The following is a 21,664-nucleotide window of genomic DNA, read 5'->3' as shown; positions in this document are numbered from 1 at the left end:
CTGAACTGCTTGCTGTACCTTCAACTTGAATTATTTTCTCTATCCTCTATTGGCTAAGTTGCTCCCTTTGTAGCATCATGATGTTTTGGCCTTATATCCCACCCCAAAGAGTCATGTGCCATGTGTAATTTTCTTTAGGAATCCATCCCAGAAATCTCACTAGACTACACTAAGTCTTCTAAGTGAATCCTCTGCCTGATCCCAGTGAAACAGCACTCAGTGCACAGCAGCGTCATCACCTGTGTTCTTGCCTGTCTCCTCCAGTGGACTGAACTTCTGGGAGCAAGGATTGGTTTGTCTTTCTCTACCCCAGATCTCCACTGGTTTCTGGCACCCAAAATAGGCCTTCAACAAACGTTTGTTATCCAACAGTGGACTTTAGTGTCAGACAGACCTGAGCTCAACTTCATTCTCAGAGTGGCTATGTTATCTTGGATGAGCTATCATCCCTCTGAGTCTCAGTTTCTCCACCTACAGAATGAGAAAGGAAACATCAGCTTCCTTTCATTGCTTAAATAATAAAGAGTATCTGAAAGTGCATATCTGAATAAAATGTGGAAGAAATGGTGACAGGAAGGTTTTGCCATTGTATCATGAACCCCTTGATAACCAAGACCACACTCCAGACATGGGTGGTGAATAAAGCTAGAACCTCTTCCTTAGGATCTACGATGGGAACATTGAAATGGGCTAATCAGTGTTTAATTCAACAGGCATTTATTGAGCACTCTCCATGTAAATGTACTGTCCTGGGGAGTATCCAAAAGTAGACAAGACCAAACTTCCTTCAAGAGCTGATCATCTATTACAAGAAATCAGACCTGAGAATAAATTATTAGAATTCAATGAAGAGACTTAAGACCAGACCCAGATGGTTTCTGTTCTTCATAAGAAGCAAGCAATGGTGGGTCATACCTGAGACTGGAGCAGTCAGTCTGATCTTCATGCAGAGAGACTGTGTCTTCGTCACACCTGGGGAGAGGGAATGAAACTGTATCAGATCCAAATGTCTGCTGCAGTAGAAACAGCAACAGTCTAGGATTATCTTAAGATCAGCCCAGTAAACTTAAAAAATAGAACAATATTTACTGCTTTCACCTAAACCAGCAACGATTCCCTGAAATTCTATCAGTTAATGATACCAATGTTGTCATATCATCTGAGCTTAAATGCTCAGAACCAGAGGTAATGGCCCTTTTTCCTCCACTGCTCAGCATCACCTAACTAACAAGATTTTAGCAAGGATCTAAGTGTTCACAGTGCTTGAGGGGACATTGGACACCAAGATTGGTGGACTGCTGTTGGCTCCAAAGAGACTCTGCTACATGTCTCTTGGCATTACCTCTGCCTTAGGCAGTCCCAAATCACACCAGCTGCCATTTGGTTTACTCCATTGGCCACCAGACTTTCTCAACCTCTTTCCTTTTCACAAAAACTTCTCAAATAACCTTGTGAAAAATTCTTGGCTCTTCCATACTGAAAAATCTCTAGTGCTCCACATTGCTTAAGGGAATCTGGAGTAGGACCATTCTCTCACTCTAGTGTATGAGGGAGCTTCTGTTCCCATTCTCAGCCATTCCCCACACCACTCCAGCCTAGAATGCTTTTTCCATCTTCAACTCCTACTCAGCCTTCACTGCTCAAGTCTCACAAGCTCTGTGAACTTTCCCAGCCAAGTTCACCCACGTGCCATGTTCCCACTTTAATCTAAATATATACATGTTTACTCTTCATTCTGAGGTTTCAGGAGCCAACTAATTTTGCCTGGCACTGTCCAGTAATTCCTTTGTACCTCTGAGCTGTGTTTAATTCGTTGTTAATTCCATGAAAAGAAATAACCATAATTTCTTCTTCTAGATACGGTGCCACAGTGCCCACAGTGCTAACCCAAAGAAGACACTCAACAAATGCTTGAATTGAATCATTAACTCTGGCCCCTCAGCAAGTCTAGCCCCTGATATAATTTAACAAGCATTTACTGAGCATTTACTGCCTTCCAGGCACTGCAGTAGGCACTGGAGCTGTGCTTCTCAAACCCCTTGGGATTCAGGATGGACCACTTGGTTGTCTATTTCCAATCCACTGTGGATAGATAATTTGGTAAAAATGCCACAGGAATGCCAAATCCCTATAAAAGTTATTAAATGCATAGTCCCTGTTTCGGTACTTTTCTTGTCTCAGACATATTACAACCTGTGAACCCACACTTTGAATAGCACGACTACTAAAGGATAGAAAGTTGAAAAAGAACCTGGACCCTGCTCTGAGATATTCATAATGTGATAAGTGGACCACAGTAAATAAATAAATATCTACATACATAGATATCACCATAATATTGTACTTATCCTATATGAAATCACTTTTAAAAATTTTAAATATTGCTTCCTGGCAATGGTGTATAATTTAGCCACAGAACAAACTGATGACAGCTTCAGTTCTCTCCCCTTACTACCTTACTTCCCTTTAAATTATTGTTTTGTAACGAATTAAACAAAGGCCACCAACCCTCTCTACCTGCTGAAATATTTTGCTCCTGCTGACAGCTGAAAAAAAAAAATCCATTGCCTTAACAAAAATGCTCTCCTTGACAAAATGAACTATATATCCTTGCTTTCCCACTTTTTGACTCTTAATAATCCACTTTGTCCATCTCATAGAAAGCAACAATTAAATTCCTAAATGTTGCCTTGTTCTCCTCCATTAGAGGCATTTACTTTAATAGATCATAGATCATTGTAATGTGAATAAAGATGTTCCCCCAACAAAAGCAATCTAGCTAAGCAGAAAAATCAATGAAGAACAGAAATCTAGGATTACTGCTTCCAAAGAACTAGAGTTCAAACAGAGGCTCCACCTCAGAGCTCAACAATACCTATTGTTTGGGAATTTGGCAAGAACTTTTTTTTCTCCTCCTCATTTGATTTATTAATCTTTCTTCTCAAAGGATAATTAGTTAAAAATGGAAACTTGGCACCAGAACATACGAAGTTGCAGATGCTTTCTCAAGTATGAGGCCAGACCTAATTAGCTGATCCAATTTTAAGGACTACTGAACAACTCTAGACACCACTCAAGAAAACACAATGCCTAGCTTGCAGATATAACAATGCAATAGATCTCCCTGTGGCTTCCATGGTGCACATATACAAGCTCTTTTAGTTGAACTGAGTTTTCATTTGCTTCAGTGAAGACCATCAAGTTGTACTTAATTAGTATCTTTCTGATTGCTCTACTGATTCCTTGCCCAGAGCCCCCTGCAAATGTACAATATTGGCCCAATAAAAAAAAAAAAACTGGATTCCACAGTGGGAACCCATATTTAGATAACCCTATACCTGAAAGAGAATCAACTCAGATCAAGTGCCCAACTGGCCTTGGGCATGAGATTTTTCTTCCTACGTTGTATGAAGAATTTAAAGACCAATCTTTTTAATGATCTTCATCTTAAATATTCAAAACTGGACACCTTCAAGTACAATGTTTTTCAAACTGTATATTGTGACCTATTGAGATTAGACAGCAGCTACAGCATGTTGTTGTTACTATTGTTAGAGAAAGAGAATAGAAAATGTCAATATAGTGAGGGTTATTTCATGAAACTTGTTTAAATAATTCATGTATATATGTGTGTGCTGGATTACAATAGAAAATGTTTTTCTTACTGTTGTTCACAGTAAAAAAAAAAAAAAATTGTGAAAGATACCTCTATTAAATGACTTCCCTCTAAGCCCCAGAGTTCTAATTTGTGGTTGCCCAGACAATATATGGGTATTTTATCCTTGCAATCAGCAAGGGGACTTCCATTCACCTGCAGTACCATGTTCTTTGAAGGCAAAGTTGCAGAGGTGCAGCCTGCAGTCCTGTGGGACTTCTCAAAGTGTGACACCAGGAACCTCTTGCATCAGCACTACCTGGAGTGCTGATTAAAACAGCAGGTTCCAGCCTCATCCCCACCCCAGCCCTACTCGATCCACTCTCCAAGGGTGGGGCCCAGGCATGTGGGGTTTTTTTTAACCAGATTGCTCTTCTTCCCACATAACTAGTGTGCTTCCAAAACGTTTACACTGACCTAAAGCTTTACAAAACTCAGACTAACACTAGGCTGACTGCCACACAATCACTCATTCTGGTTTCCCACTTTGGGATAAAACTCAGGAAACCGGATTTTTTACAAGCCCCAGTCCCCTTCTCCAGTTGGTATTGATGGTTTTTGAGAACCACTGGATGATAATTAAGTCGTTGCAGAATTCACTGCTGGCCAGGCATCATTTCAAATAGCAGGTTAGGCAGGGCACCACAGGAAATGACCATGGAAAAATAACAGATGAAAGAGTGCTGCAGATACAAAAGGGAAGGCCAAGGCCATTCTGATCTTGGATGAACTTGGGTAGAAAAAGAAACTGACTTGGTCCAGATAGGGCCAGGCGTGGGAGAAAGTAAGAATAAAATACGTCTTTGAGTCCCTCCCAATTCCCCTGCCCTTTGACTCTTAGAAGATCCCCAGCTGGCTAAGCAGAACCCTGTTAGGTTAGACTATCTGATAACATAATTTATATTAAAGTATTAATGACACCTTGAATCCACTTCCCAGGGGCACAGACTTTTTAATTTCCATTTTAATAAGGGTCACCACCAGAGTCCTTCATCCAAAAGAAACCATCTCTAGGTGGAATTTCAGGTGCTCAGGAAGAAACGAACACATGGACAGGAGGAAGTAGGAGTAGGGGGACAAAGGGAAGGGGAAGTTTTCTTGTATCCAAAACATATAAGAGAGGCAAGTGCTTCCTCTTTATATGCCAGGACCAGATCCAAACATTTACTGAGCACCTGCTACTTCTTTGTCCCAGGATAGTGCATCCTGGTCCTGCTGGCTTTGGGGTCATGCCCAAAGAACCAGGGGAAACAGTTCGCATTACTGAGGGGAGGAGAAATGTTATATTAGACAATGACTGGTTTTAAATGACCCTAGTCTGTTCTGTTACACCTATGAAGATTTTGGTAGGTTTTAAATATGCTCCTCAGATTTTTAGATTAGCCAGATGGCATTCCAATTGTCACTCAGTGCCTTTTAAAATAAATCACTGTCACTTCTCTGAAAACAACAACAGGATCTTATGCAACCAGAACTCCCTGGGGAGTGTCCAAAGACAAGGCACCAGACTATCCCCAGCATTTACCCATAAAACCTTATTTTTTTAGAAAAAATTGTCCACCTGAAATCTGAAACTAAGTATCTCCATTTTGAAGCTGCTATGCCTGTGGCTGACTCTGGGGATTTGGCCACATAGGGGTCCTGAGAATCAGGCCCAGAAAGCACTTGGTACTGGAGGCACAGCGAAAGGAGGAAAGCAGTACCTGCGCCCCTGAACCAGGAAGTCACAGCCTCATCTCTGGCCTGTATACTTCAGCCTGCCTCTCTCACCTGTCTCAGGCGCTCACAAAAGCAAAGTTGTAACATTGTTACCAAGCAATCTCATTAATAGGATGCATGTCCCAATGAGTATTTTATATTGCATCTTCTAAAATCAACCCTGGGTCTTTTTTTTTTTTTTTTAAGTAACTCCACTTAAGGGAGCAGGAAGCTCAACACCAAGAGAATATCGTATCTAAACAGAGAAACAAAAGCATGTGAAAAACAAGAGGGCCTGGGAATCTTACCCTCCATCACCAAGACATTTGACAGGGATAAGATTTGAAACACATAATTTATTTGCTGTTTAGGGAACTTGAACAAACAGTTTCCAAGTGACCCAACTTTCTATATCAAACTTGCAGCATTTTTTTAAATGTCATTGAGTATACAACCTTATACACCTCTTTTTCCTGAAAAGCTATTTAGAGTGACTTCTGTCATAAGGTCCCAGAAGTAAACATCATGAGTTAGCCTAGAGAAAGACTGCTAAGTGAAGTTAGATATTTCAACATACATATGTAAATTATATATGTTACATATAGTATTAGCATATACCTATTAATTTTTAACACTTAGTATAGTATTAGGAAAACATTAAGGAAGGGATGACAAGGATTAAACCCATAAACTATAAATATCTAATAAAAAATCATGCATGCTCGCCTTGAGTAAAACATTACACTCCTTCATTTCATGTTTAAACGGTGTCTGTCACCCCAGTCAAAAGCTTTAACCATAGGACTAGATAACTCATTCCTCCTACAGTCAGATCTTTGAGGTCAGAAGACAAAATTGACAAAGGGCATGAAAGAAAAGTTCACTCTACTGTGTCTTAAAAATCTGTAGACAAGAGAGGGTGAGGATAAGTTCAGCCTGTTTATCACATGCTGGAATTCAACTCAAGTCATTTCACATCAATCTCCCATTTGCTCTAAATGTATACAAGCGTGCTCCGTGAAAACACACCAGTGTTGGCAAAATACAACAATGCTTCCTTTCTGACATATCAAATAGATTTATTTTTTAAATATCTGAACTCCAATAACACACATCTTGAAGCACTGAGCTCCCGGAAGCAATTAGTTTGTTTTAATCTCTCTCCCATAGTTGCTAAAAGGCTGATTTCAACCTGTAAAGATCTCTGGGCCCCATCAGTCCGCATGCCTCACAGTCTTCACAGCCCCAGATTGCAGGAGACAATGCATCTAGTACCACGAGCAGCGGGGGACGGTGGAAGATAGTTGCTTCCAGAGAAAAGCATGCAAGTCTTATTTTATTGACAAGAATCACTTACTCTGTTACAGCGGTGCTGCTGAAGGAATTATCCTGAAGGCTGAAACAGAAACAAGAAAACATCAGCCAAGTCCGGCCGGGGAGCCGTCTCCCTGCTCGCTCTCCGGGAGTTAGAGCACATACACAAACATGGCATTGCAAGGCAAGTCTCAGGGCTCGCCCGGCACGCTCACTCTACCTTGGGCTGCTGTCTGCACATGCTCGTAACGACACCCCCAGCAGGGGCCCAGCCGCACGGGCGAACCACAAAGCCCAGCAGCCTGCGAGGCTGCGGGGACAGAGCTGGGCGGGGCGCAGCCACGGGGCCAGGACCCCGGGACCCCCGCCAGGAGCACCTGAAGTGTTACCGAGCGACCGACCGCAATCTTGCCAACACCTGGCCGCGTTTAATCCAGGCCTCCCGGTGCCAGCCACCCCCGGGGAAAGCCCAACTGTTTCTGCCTAGGTGAAATCCCCGGGGGACTTGCTTTCTTCCAGACGTCTCCTACCAGTTTTACAGAGCTACCCCCTCTAGGGATGGAGGCTCGCAGAGATTCATCAATCGTTCAGAAAAAGCTGGCAGGGAACGAGAAGGGGGAGGGGAACATAGCTGCTGTTTCTGGTGTGTGTGGTGCGGTGTGTGTGGTGTGGTGTGGTGTGGTGTGTGTGTGTGTGTGTGTGTGTGTGTGTGTGTGTGTGTGTGTGTGTGTGTTGCCCAGGCAAAAGAGCCTCTGAAGGAGGGCTCGCTGCATCAAATCTGATCTGTCTGCACTCTGTTATTTTAGTCCCTAAGAGGAAGCGCCCAGCCCTGGACCTCAGAGCTGTGAATGAGCCCACACAGGGTGAGTGGAGAATTTATTCCAGACAAATTTATTCCAGGCATTAGCCAGTAACTGGGGAGACCGTGCTGCAGGTGGGGCTTGCTCTGCCCAGAGCAGCTCGCCTGAGCTCCACTCCCACCACCTTTGCAAAAGATGAGAGCTGGAATCCACCAATGGTATCTATCCCCTTTAAATAAAGGCAGCCCTCTTGGGAGAGGGGAAGGCTGCCAGCCCCTACTTGCTTGTTTCCCATGGACATATTTGTCCAGCCCTCTTTCCATTGTTAACTTCTCCTGCCAGGTTGACCTTGATAAGAAGGAGAGAACAGTCACCTGGGAAAGATGCTTCTTTTTGAATTTTGAATTGAGAATATCCCCATTCCCTTCTTTTAATCTCTCCACTCCCAGAAGCAGCTGAGATGGTAGAGTTTAGTCCAAATTATCTAAGCAGATGAGTTAACTTATAACACAAAAAAATCAAATTTTTATTTTCAGATTAGAAAAAATATCCAAAACTTAGTAATAAGGGGAAAGAGGGAGACCTTTCACACTGAGACACTATTTCTCAGGTCTACCCAAGGACTGATTAATTCGCTAAGAAACTGGACTTGTGTCTGACTTGCTATTCACTATTGGTTAGATCCCTGACCCTGTAGATTTACATGTTAACATGGCACATTTTGTCCACTCTGTCCAGAGGAAAAGGTGACTTCAGCATTCATGGTTTCATTGCACTGTGCAGCTTTAACCAATTTTGTGTCTAACCTAGCAATCTTATACTAACATTCTTTCTAAATGCCTATAAATATGCAGATCCTCAAAATGCTCTTAGAACCAAGAGCATCATCATCTTATAGATCCTCTCATTATTAAATTAATAGATGTCTGATTGTGCCTATATTTATATGAGTCATATATTTAACTTTCAAAGTTATACCTTTGAAAAAAATCAAAATTTACTTTTCAAAGAACAACAGGTTCTTTGCAATTTTCCTTTCCTTTCTCTAAATATTTTTTAGGTAACTGAATAAAAGCATAATACAGGCATTCCTTAGAGATATTGTAGGTGCAGCCACACACAATAAAGCAACACCACAATAAAGTAAATGTTGCAATAAAGTGAGTCACATGAACTTTTTGGTTTCCCAGTATGCATAAAAGTTATGCTTTCACTATACTGTAGTCTACTAAGTATGCAATAGCATTATTTCTGAAAAAAAAGTACATACCTTAATTTAAAAATACTGCTAAAAAATACTCATCATCATCTAAGCATTTAGTGAGTTATAATCTTTTACTGGTGGAGGGAGTGTCTTGCCTCAATATTGATGGCTGCTGACTGGTCAGGGTGGTGGTTGCTGAAGGTTGCAGTGACTGTGGCAATTTCCTAAAATAAGACAATGAAGTCTCCCACATCAATTTACACTTCCTTTCATGAATAATTTCTCTGTGGCATGCAATGCTGTTTGACAGCATTTTACCCACAGTAGAACTTCTTTCAAAATTGGAGTCAGTCACCTCAAATTATGTCACTGCTTTATCAACCAAGTCTGTAGTATTCTAAATCCTTTGTTGTCATTTCAGTAACCTTAACAGTATCTTCACCAAGAGTAGATTCCATCTCAAGAAACTACTTTCTTTATAATCCATAAGAAGTAACTCATTCATTAAAGTTTTATCATGAAATGGCAGCAATTCGGTCACATCTTCAGGATCCACTTCTAATTCTAGTTCTCTTGCTATTTCCACCACATCTGTAGCTACTTCCTCCACTGAAGTCTCAAACCCTTGAAAGTCCCCATCCGTGAAGGTTGGAATCAACTTCTTCCAAACTGCTATTAATGTTGATATTTTGACCTCTTCCCATGAATCACTAATGTTCTCAATGGCATCTAGAATGGTGAATCCTTTCTAGAAGGTCTTCAATTTACTTTGCCCAGATCCATCAGAAGAATCACAACCTAGGGCAACTATAGCCTTACAAAATGTATTTCTTAGACAATAAGACTTGAAAGTCTAAATCACTCCTTAATTCATGGGCTGCAGGATGGATGGAGTGCTTTAATTTCCTTCAAGAATATTTCCTTTGCATTCACAACTTGGTTGTTGGGTGCAAGAGCCCTAGCTTTCGGCCTATCTTGGCTTTTGACATGCCTTCCTCACTAAGTTTTATCATATCTACCTTTGATGCTAGTGAGAGATGTACAAACTGTTTCATTCACTTGAACACGTTGAGGCCACTGTAGGGTTATTAACTGGACCAATGTCAATATTATTGTGTCTCAGGGAATAGGGAGGCCTGAGGAGAGGGAGGGAGACCTAGAGTGGCCAAATGGGGGAGCAGTCAGAAAGAACACAAAGAACATTTTTCAAGTTCACCATCTTATCTGGGCATGGTTCATGATGCCCCAAAACAATTAAAAGAGTAATTTCAAAGAGCACTAGTCACAGATCACCATAACAAATACTAATAATGAAAAAGTTTGACATATTGAAAAAATTATCAAAATGTGACACAGACATGAAGTGAGCAAATGCTGCTGAGAAAATGGGGTTGATAGAGTTGCTAGACACAGGGTCGCCCCAAATCTTCAATTTGTAAAAACACAATATCTGCAAAGATCAATCAAGCGAAGCACAATAAAATGAGGTATGCCTATATGGTCTTAGATCTGAACCCTATGGACTAAGATAAGTTTAGAAATAGTCATCCCTTGAATGATTTAATATACAGTATATATACATTTCTAAACCACCTACTGCCACAAATGAGCTATGTTCAGGAGTGTCTGACATGGCCTTTTCACTGTATTTGTGTATACATTATTTAGCCATCACAAAATGAGGTCTACTCTTTGTTTTAGTGAGCCCAATAAAGGTAAGTTTATATTCAGCATTCTTAGCTCTAAAAATTCAAAAGTTGCCGGTTTTCAGAAATCCTTTTTACTCATTTTCTGTGGTATTGATTCCAAACGTTCTAAGGCAGCAAAAGATCATACTTTTCTCATTTAAGCATTCCCAGTGATCCATTTGGAATGGAAAAACATAATGCATTCAACTTTTAAACAGGACTTGTACAAGTATATGAAATAATGTGGGCCCTTTGAAAATAACATGAAATAACAACTGTATAAAATAAATGCAGGTATTCAATAATGTCCACAGAAAAGAAACAAGAATTCTCAGCAAATCCTCATGGGAATGCAGTTTGGTGAAGCCACTGTGAAAAACAGTATGGAGATTCCTCAGAAGACTAGGAATAGACTTACCATATGATCCAGTAATCCCGCTTCTGGGCATATATCAAGAAGGAACTCTACTTTGAAAAGACACCTGCACCCCAATGTTCATAGCAGCACTATTTACAATAGCCAAGACATGGAAACAGCCTAAATGTCCATCAACAGATGACTGGATAAAGAAGATGTGGTATATTTATACAATGGAATACTATTCAGCCATAAACACTGACAACATAATGCCATTTGCAGCAACATGGATATTCCTGGAGAATGTCATTCTAAGTGAAGTAAGCCAGAAAGAGAAAGAAAAATACCATATGAGATCACTCATAGGTGGAATCTAAAAACAAACAAACAAAAAACATAAATACAAAAGAGAAACAGACTCATAGACATAGAATACAAACTTGTGGTTGCCAAGGGAGTGGGGGGTGGGAAGGGACAGACTGGGATTTCAAAATGCAGAACAGATAAACAATATTATACTGTATAGCACAGGGAAATATATACAAAATCTTGTGGTAGCTCACAGCGAAAAAAAAGTGACAATGAATATATGTATGTTCATGTATAACTGAAAAATTGTGCTCTACACTGGAATTTGACACAACATTGTAAAATGACTATAATTCAATAAGAAAATGTAAAAAAAAAAAAAAAGAATTCTCAGCAGCTCCATGAATAGATGAATAGCAGGGACAAAAATAAGATTTTCAGTAGTACTCTTATTCAATGAAAACATTTTGTTGATACAGTTGATTATGGTTAACAAACAAAAATGTCCCAGAAAAAAAAAAACTCAGTTTTGGCAGTATGGAAAAAAATTAACTACTTAAATTCTTCTAACATTATTTGTTTTCATCTTAAATCAGGTTTAGAGATTATAGTGTCTGGAGCTTTGTTTTGTAGTATTCAACTTGGAACAGGACAATACTGATGAATAATCATACAACATCTGGTTATTTTGGAGACCCTAACTGACTAAATAGTAGCTCAAGGTGAGTTCAAAAAGAGAATCAGAAAAGCTAATACAGGAGTTCTAGAAGAAGTAAGTTCTAGATCAGTGTTTCCCAAAGTGTCCTCAGTAGAATTGTGTTTCCCATATGGTTCAAGAAAAGAAAACAAAAGAAAGTTACATGATCAAAAATAAGTTTTGAAAGGATATATATTATAACTTAACCATGCATATTAGGCAGCAAAGCAAAGTATTTCATTGTTTTTAACCAACATTTCTCAAACTCAATGAAGACCACACAGTTTTTTGTTATATATGTTACCTATTAGTATCAAGTTGAACTAGGATTTTTGAGGAAGAATACCCTGAATATATCAGGGGAAAAATGCAAAGCAGATTAACTGGTATAATTATTAACTGAACAAATGAATGAAGGAACAAATGATGCTACATGCTTGTCGCTGTTCCATAGCTATGAACAAGACAGACATAGTCCCTTTCATCATGACGTTTCTAGAGTAATTATTTATGTATGTATATATATGTAATGTATATTGTAAGTACAGCCCTATTTTATACAATTTAAGTAGACTAAGGGGGAAATGGAAACACTAGATTTTGAATATGGTTAATTCACTGACATGTTCAAAGTTTCAATGTATTACTTTTTCTACCAATGTTCTTAAAATCAACATCTGAATTTCAGACTTAATAACAATAACTTAGTCTTTATTACAATTGAAAAAAATTTAATTCTAATGTATTGACTTGGCTATATGCAAAATATAAAGCAATAAAGTAGTGGTCAAGAAAGAAATTTCTAGAGTTGCCAGGGTTTAAGACCTACCAGTTACTAGTAGTCTGAACTTTGACAGCCACTCCATGCCTCAGTTTTCTCAGCTATAAAATTGGAGATAATAATGACCTTTCTCATGGCTTCCAATGAAGATGAAATGACATGACTGAAAATGACAGAAAAAAGTCAATAAATGTTATCATCATTATCATTTCTATTATTATTATAATAAATAAGAATATATAAACATAAAGCTTGGAACAGTATGTACAAACCGCTGTGCTGGGATAGTAGGTTTACAGATAATGTTTTCTATTTCCCATAATGGCCCTGTGTTTACAAAGGTTTTTTTTTTTTTTAAGTACAATAAAAATGAAAACTCTACTAAATGTAGATGGGTTGCTCTTAAAAATGAAATCAGCTCCATCCAGAATGGCTTTGTGCTCACTTTACAGCTTTTGATTTAAAATACTCACACATCCCTGGAGAAACATTCAATTCTGAGAAATCACTTTCTGCAAGACCCTGCGGCAAGGAGCCAGGAGTGTACAATGCCAGGAAGTCAACAGAGGCCTGCTCTCCTGTCCTGGACACAGTGACTTGGAGCTTCCTGCCAGGACCCCTGGGAGTGACCGGGCTTCCCTGTGGAAAGAGAAGACTCTTGCCTGAAAAGATAATTTTCCATAAAGAAAACTCTCCCTGGTTCTCTGTCTTATCCTTTCCCTCACCAGCCCCAAGACCTGGTACAAGAACTAAAGAGGCCTCATTATCTGAGCGGTCAGTATCTGAGCTCCTGAAGATTCAAAGATGCCCAGGGAAGCAAAGTTGTGATACCAAAAATATAAACTGATGGTGGACTGGTTTTGATCCTGGTCTCCATTCAAACATCCCCCCACCCATTAATGCTAGTATACAGCAAGTTCACCTCTGTCTGAAAATCTGATTCTTCTGACAGCAAAATACAGATACAATATAAATTGATTGCTAAGCAAAATTGTAATTTTTGCAAATTAAATTCTTCAGGATTTCATGAAGTCAGTGGAAGTAATGGTGGAGAATGGCTTGTATCACGTTCAAAACCAAAGGTTTTGGCAATAGCAACTAAAGAATAAAAAATTAACAAAGATGGTGACATGTCAATTCCAAAGGGGATGAACTGACTATCAAAGGATTAAGAGTGGTTCTTAGAAAAATTTATGAAGCCCTTAATTAATTTTGTAAATGCTACCTTTTAAAATTATGCAGTGAATGTTAAATGTGAGCCGAAGGTTATCATTTTGAGATGTTAAAATTTTTGCAGAAAAATTATGTTTATCCTCTCCAATGGGCATAATTTACTCTTTATTGTTTCTAAGAATTAGTTCACTATCACAATTATATCCCAACTATAAGTTAAGAACACTTTTATAGTGTATTTACTGTTTACCATCATCTACCAGGCCGTATGCGCTCTGGCCAAGAGACAACTGAACTTGTCTCCAATCATATTGGCCTCCCTGCTCTTACTCCAATAGGTGAACCTGATCCTTCCCTAGGCTCTTTGCACTTACTATTCCCCCTGCTGGGAAAACCACCCCAGATCTGCTCAAATGTGCCTCCTTGGGGAAAACATCTCTGACCACACCCTTTAAATCAGCAGCTCCCATCACTTTATTCTGCCTTACTTTCTTCATAGGACCTGTTACTACCTGATATTTAATATTTGTTTGCCTCTTTGTATTATAATTGTCTCTCCCACTAGAATGGGAGCTCTTTGAAGGCAAAGATTTGTGGGTCTTATTCATTACTCTATCCCCAGGGCTGAAAATGGTGTCTACCGTGGTAGCTACACAACAAATGTTTGTAGTATGAAATAAACAAATGAATATTGAATATCATTTTTTTCCAAGATAAAGCTCTGTTCACCCTTAATTTTTTCTATTTACTTTGAAATACTAGCTTCTGTTTTAAGTGACTAACTGTAGGTGGGATTTTTCCAAGACAAGTTACCTTCAGGTAATGAGGTTTTCCTGTATTAGACATTCCTTTCTTTGCTTTGCAGAGATAACTAACAGATTTCATGCTGTTATGCTGATACGGTTGATGGTACCGGCTGCCCAGAGCATCGTTGGTTTCTAAGATTTGGTTGCAGATCAGCCAGAAAGAGCACTGGGATTGATCAGTCAGCAGTATTTGCTATGGGACAGAATGAGGACATGGTATTAGAATTATTGAATTAAAACACCTTATTAAAACAAAGATTTTCTTGGGAAAAACACATTTCATTATTAACAGCTTAGCTTGAATGAAATTTTAGATAATCAAATACATCCTTCCTATTGGTAAGATTCTCAAGAACCTCAGGAGTTACCTGGTCCAATTCTGTTTTAATATCTAAACTTGTACCAGGACAGTCCCCTACCTGCTGCTTGAAACCTTCAGGAACAAGAAATTTATACCTCACAGACTCCTTTATTAGACTCCTCTAATTCTTGAGAAAATATTTTCCACTTGAGCCCTTCCCTACCTCTTGCTACTTTCACCCATGATTGAATGCCCCTAAAAAATTAATCTACTCCATCTCCTGATCTCCAGGTCAGATCTTCCCCACTCCCTCAGTACATTCTCACATGGTGTGATTTGGAATCTCATCTATGTCTTTCTGGGTTGTGTAGCACTGGATAAACTGTGAAAACACCCTCTTAAAATGCATCTGCTACCCTAAACATGTTATTAGTCCAGGCATGGTTTGTTCAGTGAAGAGTGAAATGGGATTTGCACCTTCTTCTTTTTAACATTATATTCTTTTCATGTGACCCAAGATCACTGTGAGTGGTTCTGCTGGTCTGATCAGACTAGAGACCCAGAATGTTGGAGTCAACTGCTACTCCACATTGTAATTGACTGTACTTCAATAAAAAAATTTTTTTTAATTTTAAAAAACAAATTTCTTCTGTATAGCACAGGGAACTATATTCAGTATCTTGTAATAACCTTTAATGAAAAAGAATATGAAAATGAATATATGTATATATATGTATGACTGGGATATTATGCTGTACACCAGAAAGTGACACATTGTAATTGACTATACCTCAATAAAATAAATAAATTCATAAACAAACAAAAAAAGAAATAAACTGCTACTCCAGATCCACATCTGTGCCTTCTGAAAGGAGAGCAACTGGTTGGTTGAACCCAAGTCCCAGCTTTGCATACATTCCTATGAAATTCTATATTGTTTGATCTGACATTTCATACTATCAAACTAACCTTTCACATCTTTTTAGAATAAACATCTTAGCAAAAATTACATTGGCTATCTCCTCCAGTTTCACAGAAGCAGTACTCTGTAGATACAGTCCTTCCAAAAACTGGAGCATACAATAAATATACTTTTATCCAATTCATAATGTTTTCATTTATATAAATAAGGAAAAAAGTCTTAAATAATTATTTACTATAGTAAAACTTAGAATATTTGAAATTACATTACTTTAGGGGTGGTAGGTGGGCAGAGAAGAAATGATAAAAATGACTTGGGCTCAACATTTGGGGGGCTACTAGAGTGAGAGATAGCAATGGGGGAACCCTTGGGTTACCAGGTGGTAGAATGATTAAACCAATTCAAGGTAGGAGTGGCAACTCCATCGTCTTCAGCACCTCTTCCACCCGCAAAGTGCTACAGCTGAAGCTCTAGTCAAACACATAGCAATTTAATGACTCATCCAGTTGAAGGAGGACAGCTTCACACTTCCTGGGGTTCACATAAGCAGAACACATCTAGGATACCTGGGGCCCACTCAGCAAAACCTCTTTTGTTCTATGAAGGGGAAAGGGTATTTTCTCCCCATAATTCCTCCTACACCTTTCAAGAGAAATTTCTAAGTTTTTCTTTCGCCTCCCACAGTTTCATTTAACTACTCTGTTTTTAAATCTCAATAGCATCCTCTTTCTCTATACATGAGCTTCGGCCCATGTAACTCTGCTCACATTTCAACTGGTAATCTTTTTATATAAATGCCTTCACTCACAACATAATATTCTGTATCTCTTTAAAATTCTCAACCTATGTTGTTCCAGTTATCTATTGTATTTATGACTTAAAAATTTTTTTTTCTCCTGATTTTGAGGGTTAGAAATCCCAGAAGAGTTCAGCTGGTCATTTCTGATCAATGTGGTATCAGCTGGGGCAGGTGGAATGGGAGGACCGCCTTCTGAACTGGCTTCTTCACCCAAATAGCCAATAACTCAATGTTCCCGGCCTTTCTGTCCACACAGCACCTCATCCTTCAGGGCTTCTCCATGTGACCTCAACAGCATAGTGGTCTCAGGGTAATCTATCCTCTCACATGGTGGCTGACCTCCAAAAGACAAGGTAGAAGCTGCCAGGCCACTAAAGGCTTGGCCTGAACTGGTATGACATCACTTCTGCCATACTCTATCACTCAGAGAAGATATAAGTCAGCTCAGATTCCAGGACAGGATAATAGACCCACCTCTTAATGGGAGGAGAGTCAAAGAATTTGTATCCATTTTAATCTGCCACAGACATTTACATTGGTTATTGATTTCCTTATCCTTAGAGTCATGACAGCAGATAGCTATACTTCTCATGTCAATGGACCACTAATCTATAGATTTTTGGGTATAATATATATATATGATATAGTTATTAATTAAGAAGAGAGGCAAGATTTCCGGTTTTTTCAAGGGAAAAAATTGAGCTAATCCAAGCAACCGTCCTCACCAGTGTTGTTTCAACACCGTGGCATGACATGATCGAACTTGCAAGTTGTTTGTCAAACACTGACCTTTGCGAATAACTGAATTTCAAAATAATAAATTAAAGCAGATCCAAGCTTTTTTCTATAATAGCATCACTCTGTCTCCCATGCATTCTTCAGTGGAGGTTAAGGGACGAAGTTGTTGCAGCTCTTCCACTGGGAACTGCTCACAACCCTGGCACACTGATGGAGAAATTCCACATCCCAGCCATCATCTATCCCGCGTGGCTTAGAGGGAAAAAAAAAGAAAGAAAAGATTAAGAACTCCTAGCTTAGAGCAGGTTGCTAATGAAACCAGTATTAGCTAGCTAGATGAAAGCTGGATAAAATCCAAATATGAAGCAGTTAAAAATTTTATTTTGCTCAGTAGCAACAAAGAAAAATCTTATTGCTGTGTTCTTTTTCTCTTCTGCCTCTCTCCTTCTCCCAGCCATTTCCCCAGAGGGCTCACAAATGTGGGCAAACGACACTTAGTAAAATGTACCAGCTACCAATCATACTGGAAAAAATAACTCAAAAGTCATACATTGCTAAGGCTGGGCAGGAATACAATTTGCTAATACTAAAAACAGCAGATATTTATAGTTCCAAAAGCATAGTGTCTCATTCCACAACTATTTCTAATTACTAAGCACATACTCATAAAATATATTTTGCCCTTATCACCTCCTTGAGACAATGGCTTAGCTCCACTTTCTATGGACTTTGTGAGCTGCTTGTCAGTTGCAGGGGTTCACACACATCCACAGGGAACCACATTCCCGCCGGCCCCTGAGCAGTCAGGGCTGCTATGTTTCTATATTTGGTGTCAATCCCTCAGCGCAGGACTCAGCTCACATCTGCTGGGCCTGTTGTTACTGGGCTGGACTTTGCACAGAAACCAACTAACTTCTTAATGGTCCTCAAGAAATCATTAAAAATTCAGTGATACTGTGCCTTTCAGCCAAAACAGTAAATATCAAATTGTAGAACCAACAGGATATGAATTACTAACACAAAACAGATCAGAAATGGTTAGTCTAGTGAGCAAAAACAGAATATCTAGAATCAACTGACAAAGAAATATCAATTTTAAAACATCACCCATTAGAGATACTTTTCATCTAATAACTAAAATGCTAAAAGCTTAAAAACCTAGAAAGCAGCATAAGGCAAGAAAAAGTACAGATGGAGAGTTCTGGGGCTTGAAAGCTCCCTCAGCTCTACTACTAACACATTCAACCTTGTAGGGTGAGTGACCTTTCCTGGACCTCAGTGTCCTAAATAAGAAAGCAGCTAGATTTGACAGTCTTTAATGGCTTGGCCAACTATAAAATTTTGTGGTTCTCGGGAAATGTAAAAAAGTTGCATGGCCTGTTTTTGGAAGAGAGGGAGGAAGAGAAAAAAAGAAAGGGAAAGAGGAAGAAAATAAGGAAAGGGAAAAGGGGAGAAGGGGAAAGGGGGAAAGAGAGGGAGGGAGGGAAGGAGACAGATTTAAAAAAAAAGTAGAGTAAAAGAAAAGCTGGAATATAGATACAGATACATATATATGTGTGTGTAGATATACATATATATATACACACATATATAGATACATCTGTGTGTGTGTGTATGGAAAAAAACTTTGAAGTTAAAATGTTATCTAGGCAATGACCACATCAACACAATAAATGACTTAATGAAGTGGTAAAGGCTCAGCCAGGGATTAAGAATTTGAACTAATGGTATTGCAAGACTACTTAACATTGTTTGGCTCATTACACAGAATGTTGATGGGTTCTACTTACAAACTTCTAAGAAGCTTCAATAAACCAATCAGAAAATTGTGCTCTATTTTTGGAAACAGAATGGGACTGTTTCAATACTGTCTGCCTCCAATTTCTACTGCATTATGGGTAAACTGGCTTTTGTGGGCTGGCCTGGCTACTGTGATTCCACCATGTGTGAAGTTGTTTCTATGGGAGGAAACTGAAGGGACTAAGATGACTTCCTCTCTCCCCACCTCATTACAGTCACTGAAGATCTTGGAGTAGAAGTGGAGAAAAGGAAGTGTTTGGAGGCTACTGAAGCCAGGCTCAGAAGGAGAGAACAAGGGATTATGAGAAGCACGAATGGAAGTGAGGAAAGAAATGGCAAGTGAAGTACGTGTGGATATCAAGAGGCAATGGAAGTATCCCGATTTCCAATCAGGCCCTGGGATTCTCCCAACTGCCAGGCTCCTATGCTGTTTACACACTGACAGTACCCTTACTGGTTTGTATACCATCTTCCTACCATCAGAAGAAACAACTCAATAGAAGAGGGGTCACCTCACACTCTCCAAGCTCCAGAGTAAAGTCCACCACTGATGAAGAGCATGCTCGTAAGAACAGCATTCAGCCTGGGTCTGCCTGTACCACTCATGAGGGGCCAGGGATGCTTTGTCATGCTATATACTGTCAAGAATTGTGCTGGGAGTTTTGTGTTCACACCCCTCAGATGGAGGGAGACCAAATCACAGGGCTATGGGAGGCTGACACCAAGGCTCTATTTTCCAGCCTGCTTATCACGTTGTCTTGAGCTCTCATCACTCACTCACCAGCTCCTTTCCTTGGCCTCCAGCCCATCTAGGTTTTAACTCAAGGATTTTAGCTTTTTTTTATTTTTTAACTTTCCCAATATACACAAAAGTAGAGAAACACGTGTAACAAGCCCCATATATACAAGATTCAGCTTTTCCAATTATCAGTATTCAAGCCATTCTTCTTTTACCAAATGCCAGCTCCTCCAAAATATCATCAAAAAAGACTTTGATACAACAAAGCTAAGTTTATTCTTACCTGTTAAGGGAGAACACCACCTTGCCAGACTTTCACTACCCTCTTAAAGTGAGGATGGCAAAGCTGGAATATTTATGAGATTGTGGGGTCTAGTTGAAGGTGGATCATTCAGTGGGAAGGGGACATGATTAGGACAAGTAAGGATCATGATATAATGATTTATGACCTGTGGATACAACAAGGTAAGGATTTTGAGGTAGAGTTCAAAGAGTCTTGAGGCATACAAACACTGGCTTGCTGCTGCCTGCTGAGGAGGTGATTAGTTTTAATGTTCATTTAAACAGACTTTAGGGGAAGTTCCTGAAACAAGCAATAAATATATTTGCAACTTTTATCTTCCTGGGCAAGAATACCCTGGAATAGTGAAATTAAATTGATGAAGGCAGTGGAATAACAGTCACATTGGTTAAGCAGCTGAAAAGTTAAGTTGTGATAATGTACACGGTAAGTTCTGTGGATGGATGTCATCAAGCCGCCACTTACTTTTATTGTATTATTATTTGCTAGAGTATTTTAAATTATTCCTTACTTTTTTTTAAAGTTGCCAAATGGTATCCAACTCATATATACAGTCTGTTATCTCTAATAAACAAAACCTTCATATACATGTAATTTTTTAAAAAATCTTTCAATTTTTCTGTTCATGGCTTTATCCAGAAAGCCAAGGAAATAACCCCATGCTAGGAATTCACTACCACACTCAGGAATAAAAATGTTGAGGACTGTTCAGAATCTCGAAGAGCTCTACACAGACATCATCGCCTTATTTGGCCAACAGCCAGTCAGCCGTGATTACAGGGGCAGAAAGAACCAGCAAGTGGGACTTCAATGTGAACTTTGTGGGGAGAGTGAGGGGAGAGGTCGGCTCCTTTTGAGTAAATGAAGCCATTCTTCTGAAGGAAAAAAACTGCCTAAAGAAAACGTACCATGAAGTGGATATCTACTCCTGTGGGGTTTTCGTAAAAATATATGTGTATTCAGGCTACAAACATTAACTGAGCACATTTTAAATGCGGGGCCAGTAGGAATTGTGCAGAAGGGAAAAGCCATCTCTGAGTTTTTGAGGAAAGCCTGCCTTGGTGGAAAGATCACCACCTTCAGAGCCAGACTTGGGTGGGAATCGTGAAGAAATGACTCAGTATCTAATTTCTTAATGCTTCTATGTTTCAACTTCTACTACAAAAGCTTGCAAGCTTTTAAGGATGGAAAGAAATAATGTACATATAGTGGCTGGCATGTAGAATTTATTGTTTATTGTTTTAGTTGCAATTTCTGCCTTTGAGGAGACTGGTGAAGGCCAAGAGTAGGCAGGAAGGCCTGCAGGTCATGTTGGGTCCAGCCACCTTGGGCCCACACTGCCATGCTAGACAGTATTTTGTGCATCTGTGAATACTCCTGAGTACGATCCTGTTACGATTAGAGCCACACTTCAGGAGGATGAATCTGACAGCCAGTGTGACCCTTAGACTCGGGCAAGAGGGGCTCTGCACTGGGCACATGCTTTAAGGACTGTTAGCGCACACATTATGCCTCTTGGGTCCTTTGGGGACTCAGCACCGAAGGAGTGTGACCTGTAGTTAAACGTTCACTCCTGCCTCT

At 39.5% G+C, this 21,664-nt stretch overlaps 1 protein-coding gene and 1 long non-coding RNA gene across 13 annotated transcripts in view; both read right to left on the bottom strand.

Moving 5' to 3' along the window:
• The window catches only part of FAM13C (family with sequence similarity 13 member C), a 542,774-nt gene extending 530,203 nt beyond the window's left edge, over positions 1 to 12,571 (bottom strand). For 10 of the 12 annotated variants that reach the window (XM_031461297.2, XM_064488162.1, XM_031461298.2 and 7 more), the window contains exons 1-2: positions 6,711 to 6,881; positions 916 to 972 (exon numbers count right to left, since the gene is read on the bottom strand). In XM_031461297.2, coding sequence (XP_031317157.1) covers positions 916 to 972; positions 6,711 to 6,772 — 119 coding nt within the window. In that variant the 5' untranslated portion in view covers positions 6,773 to 6,881. The other 2 variants (XM_064488166.1, XM_010985766.3) reach the window with 2 other exon arrangements.
• Positions 12,572 to 12,983: 412 nt separating this feature from the next.
• Positions 12,984 to 21,664, bottom strand: part of LOC116155788 (uncharacterized) — a 43,415-nt gene continuing 34,734 nt past the window's right edge. Inside the window, exons 2-4 of the long non-coding RNA XR_010382048.1 lie at positions 17,295 to 17,495; positions 14,491 to 14,676; positions 12,984 to 13,143 (exon numbers count right to left, since the gene is read on the bottom strand). This is a non-coding gene — a long non-coding RNA (uncharacterized LOC116155788). The remainder of the gene's footprint in view (positions 13,144 to 14,490; positions 14,677 to 17,294; positions 17,496 to 21,664) is intronic.

Source organism: Camelus dromedarius, chromosome 8, assembly GCF_036321535.1.
Source record: "Camelus dromedarius isolate mCamDro1 chromosome 8, mCamDro1.pat, whole genome shotgun sequence".
NCBI lineage: Eukaryota > Metazoa > Chordata > Mammalia > Artiodactyla > Camelidae > Camelus > Camelus dromedarius.
Note: the sequence above shows the minus strand (reverse complement) of the source record. Positions and strands in the feature narration are given on the sequence as shown.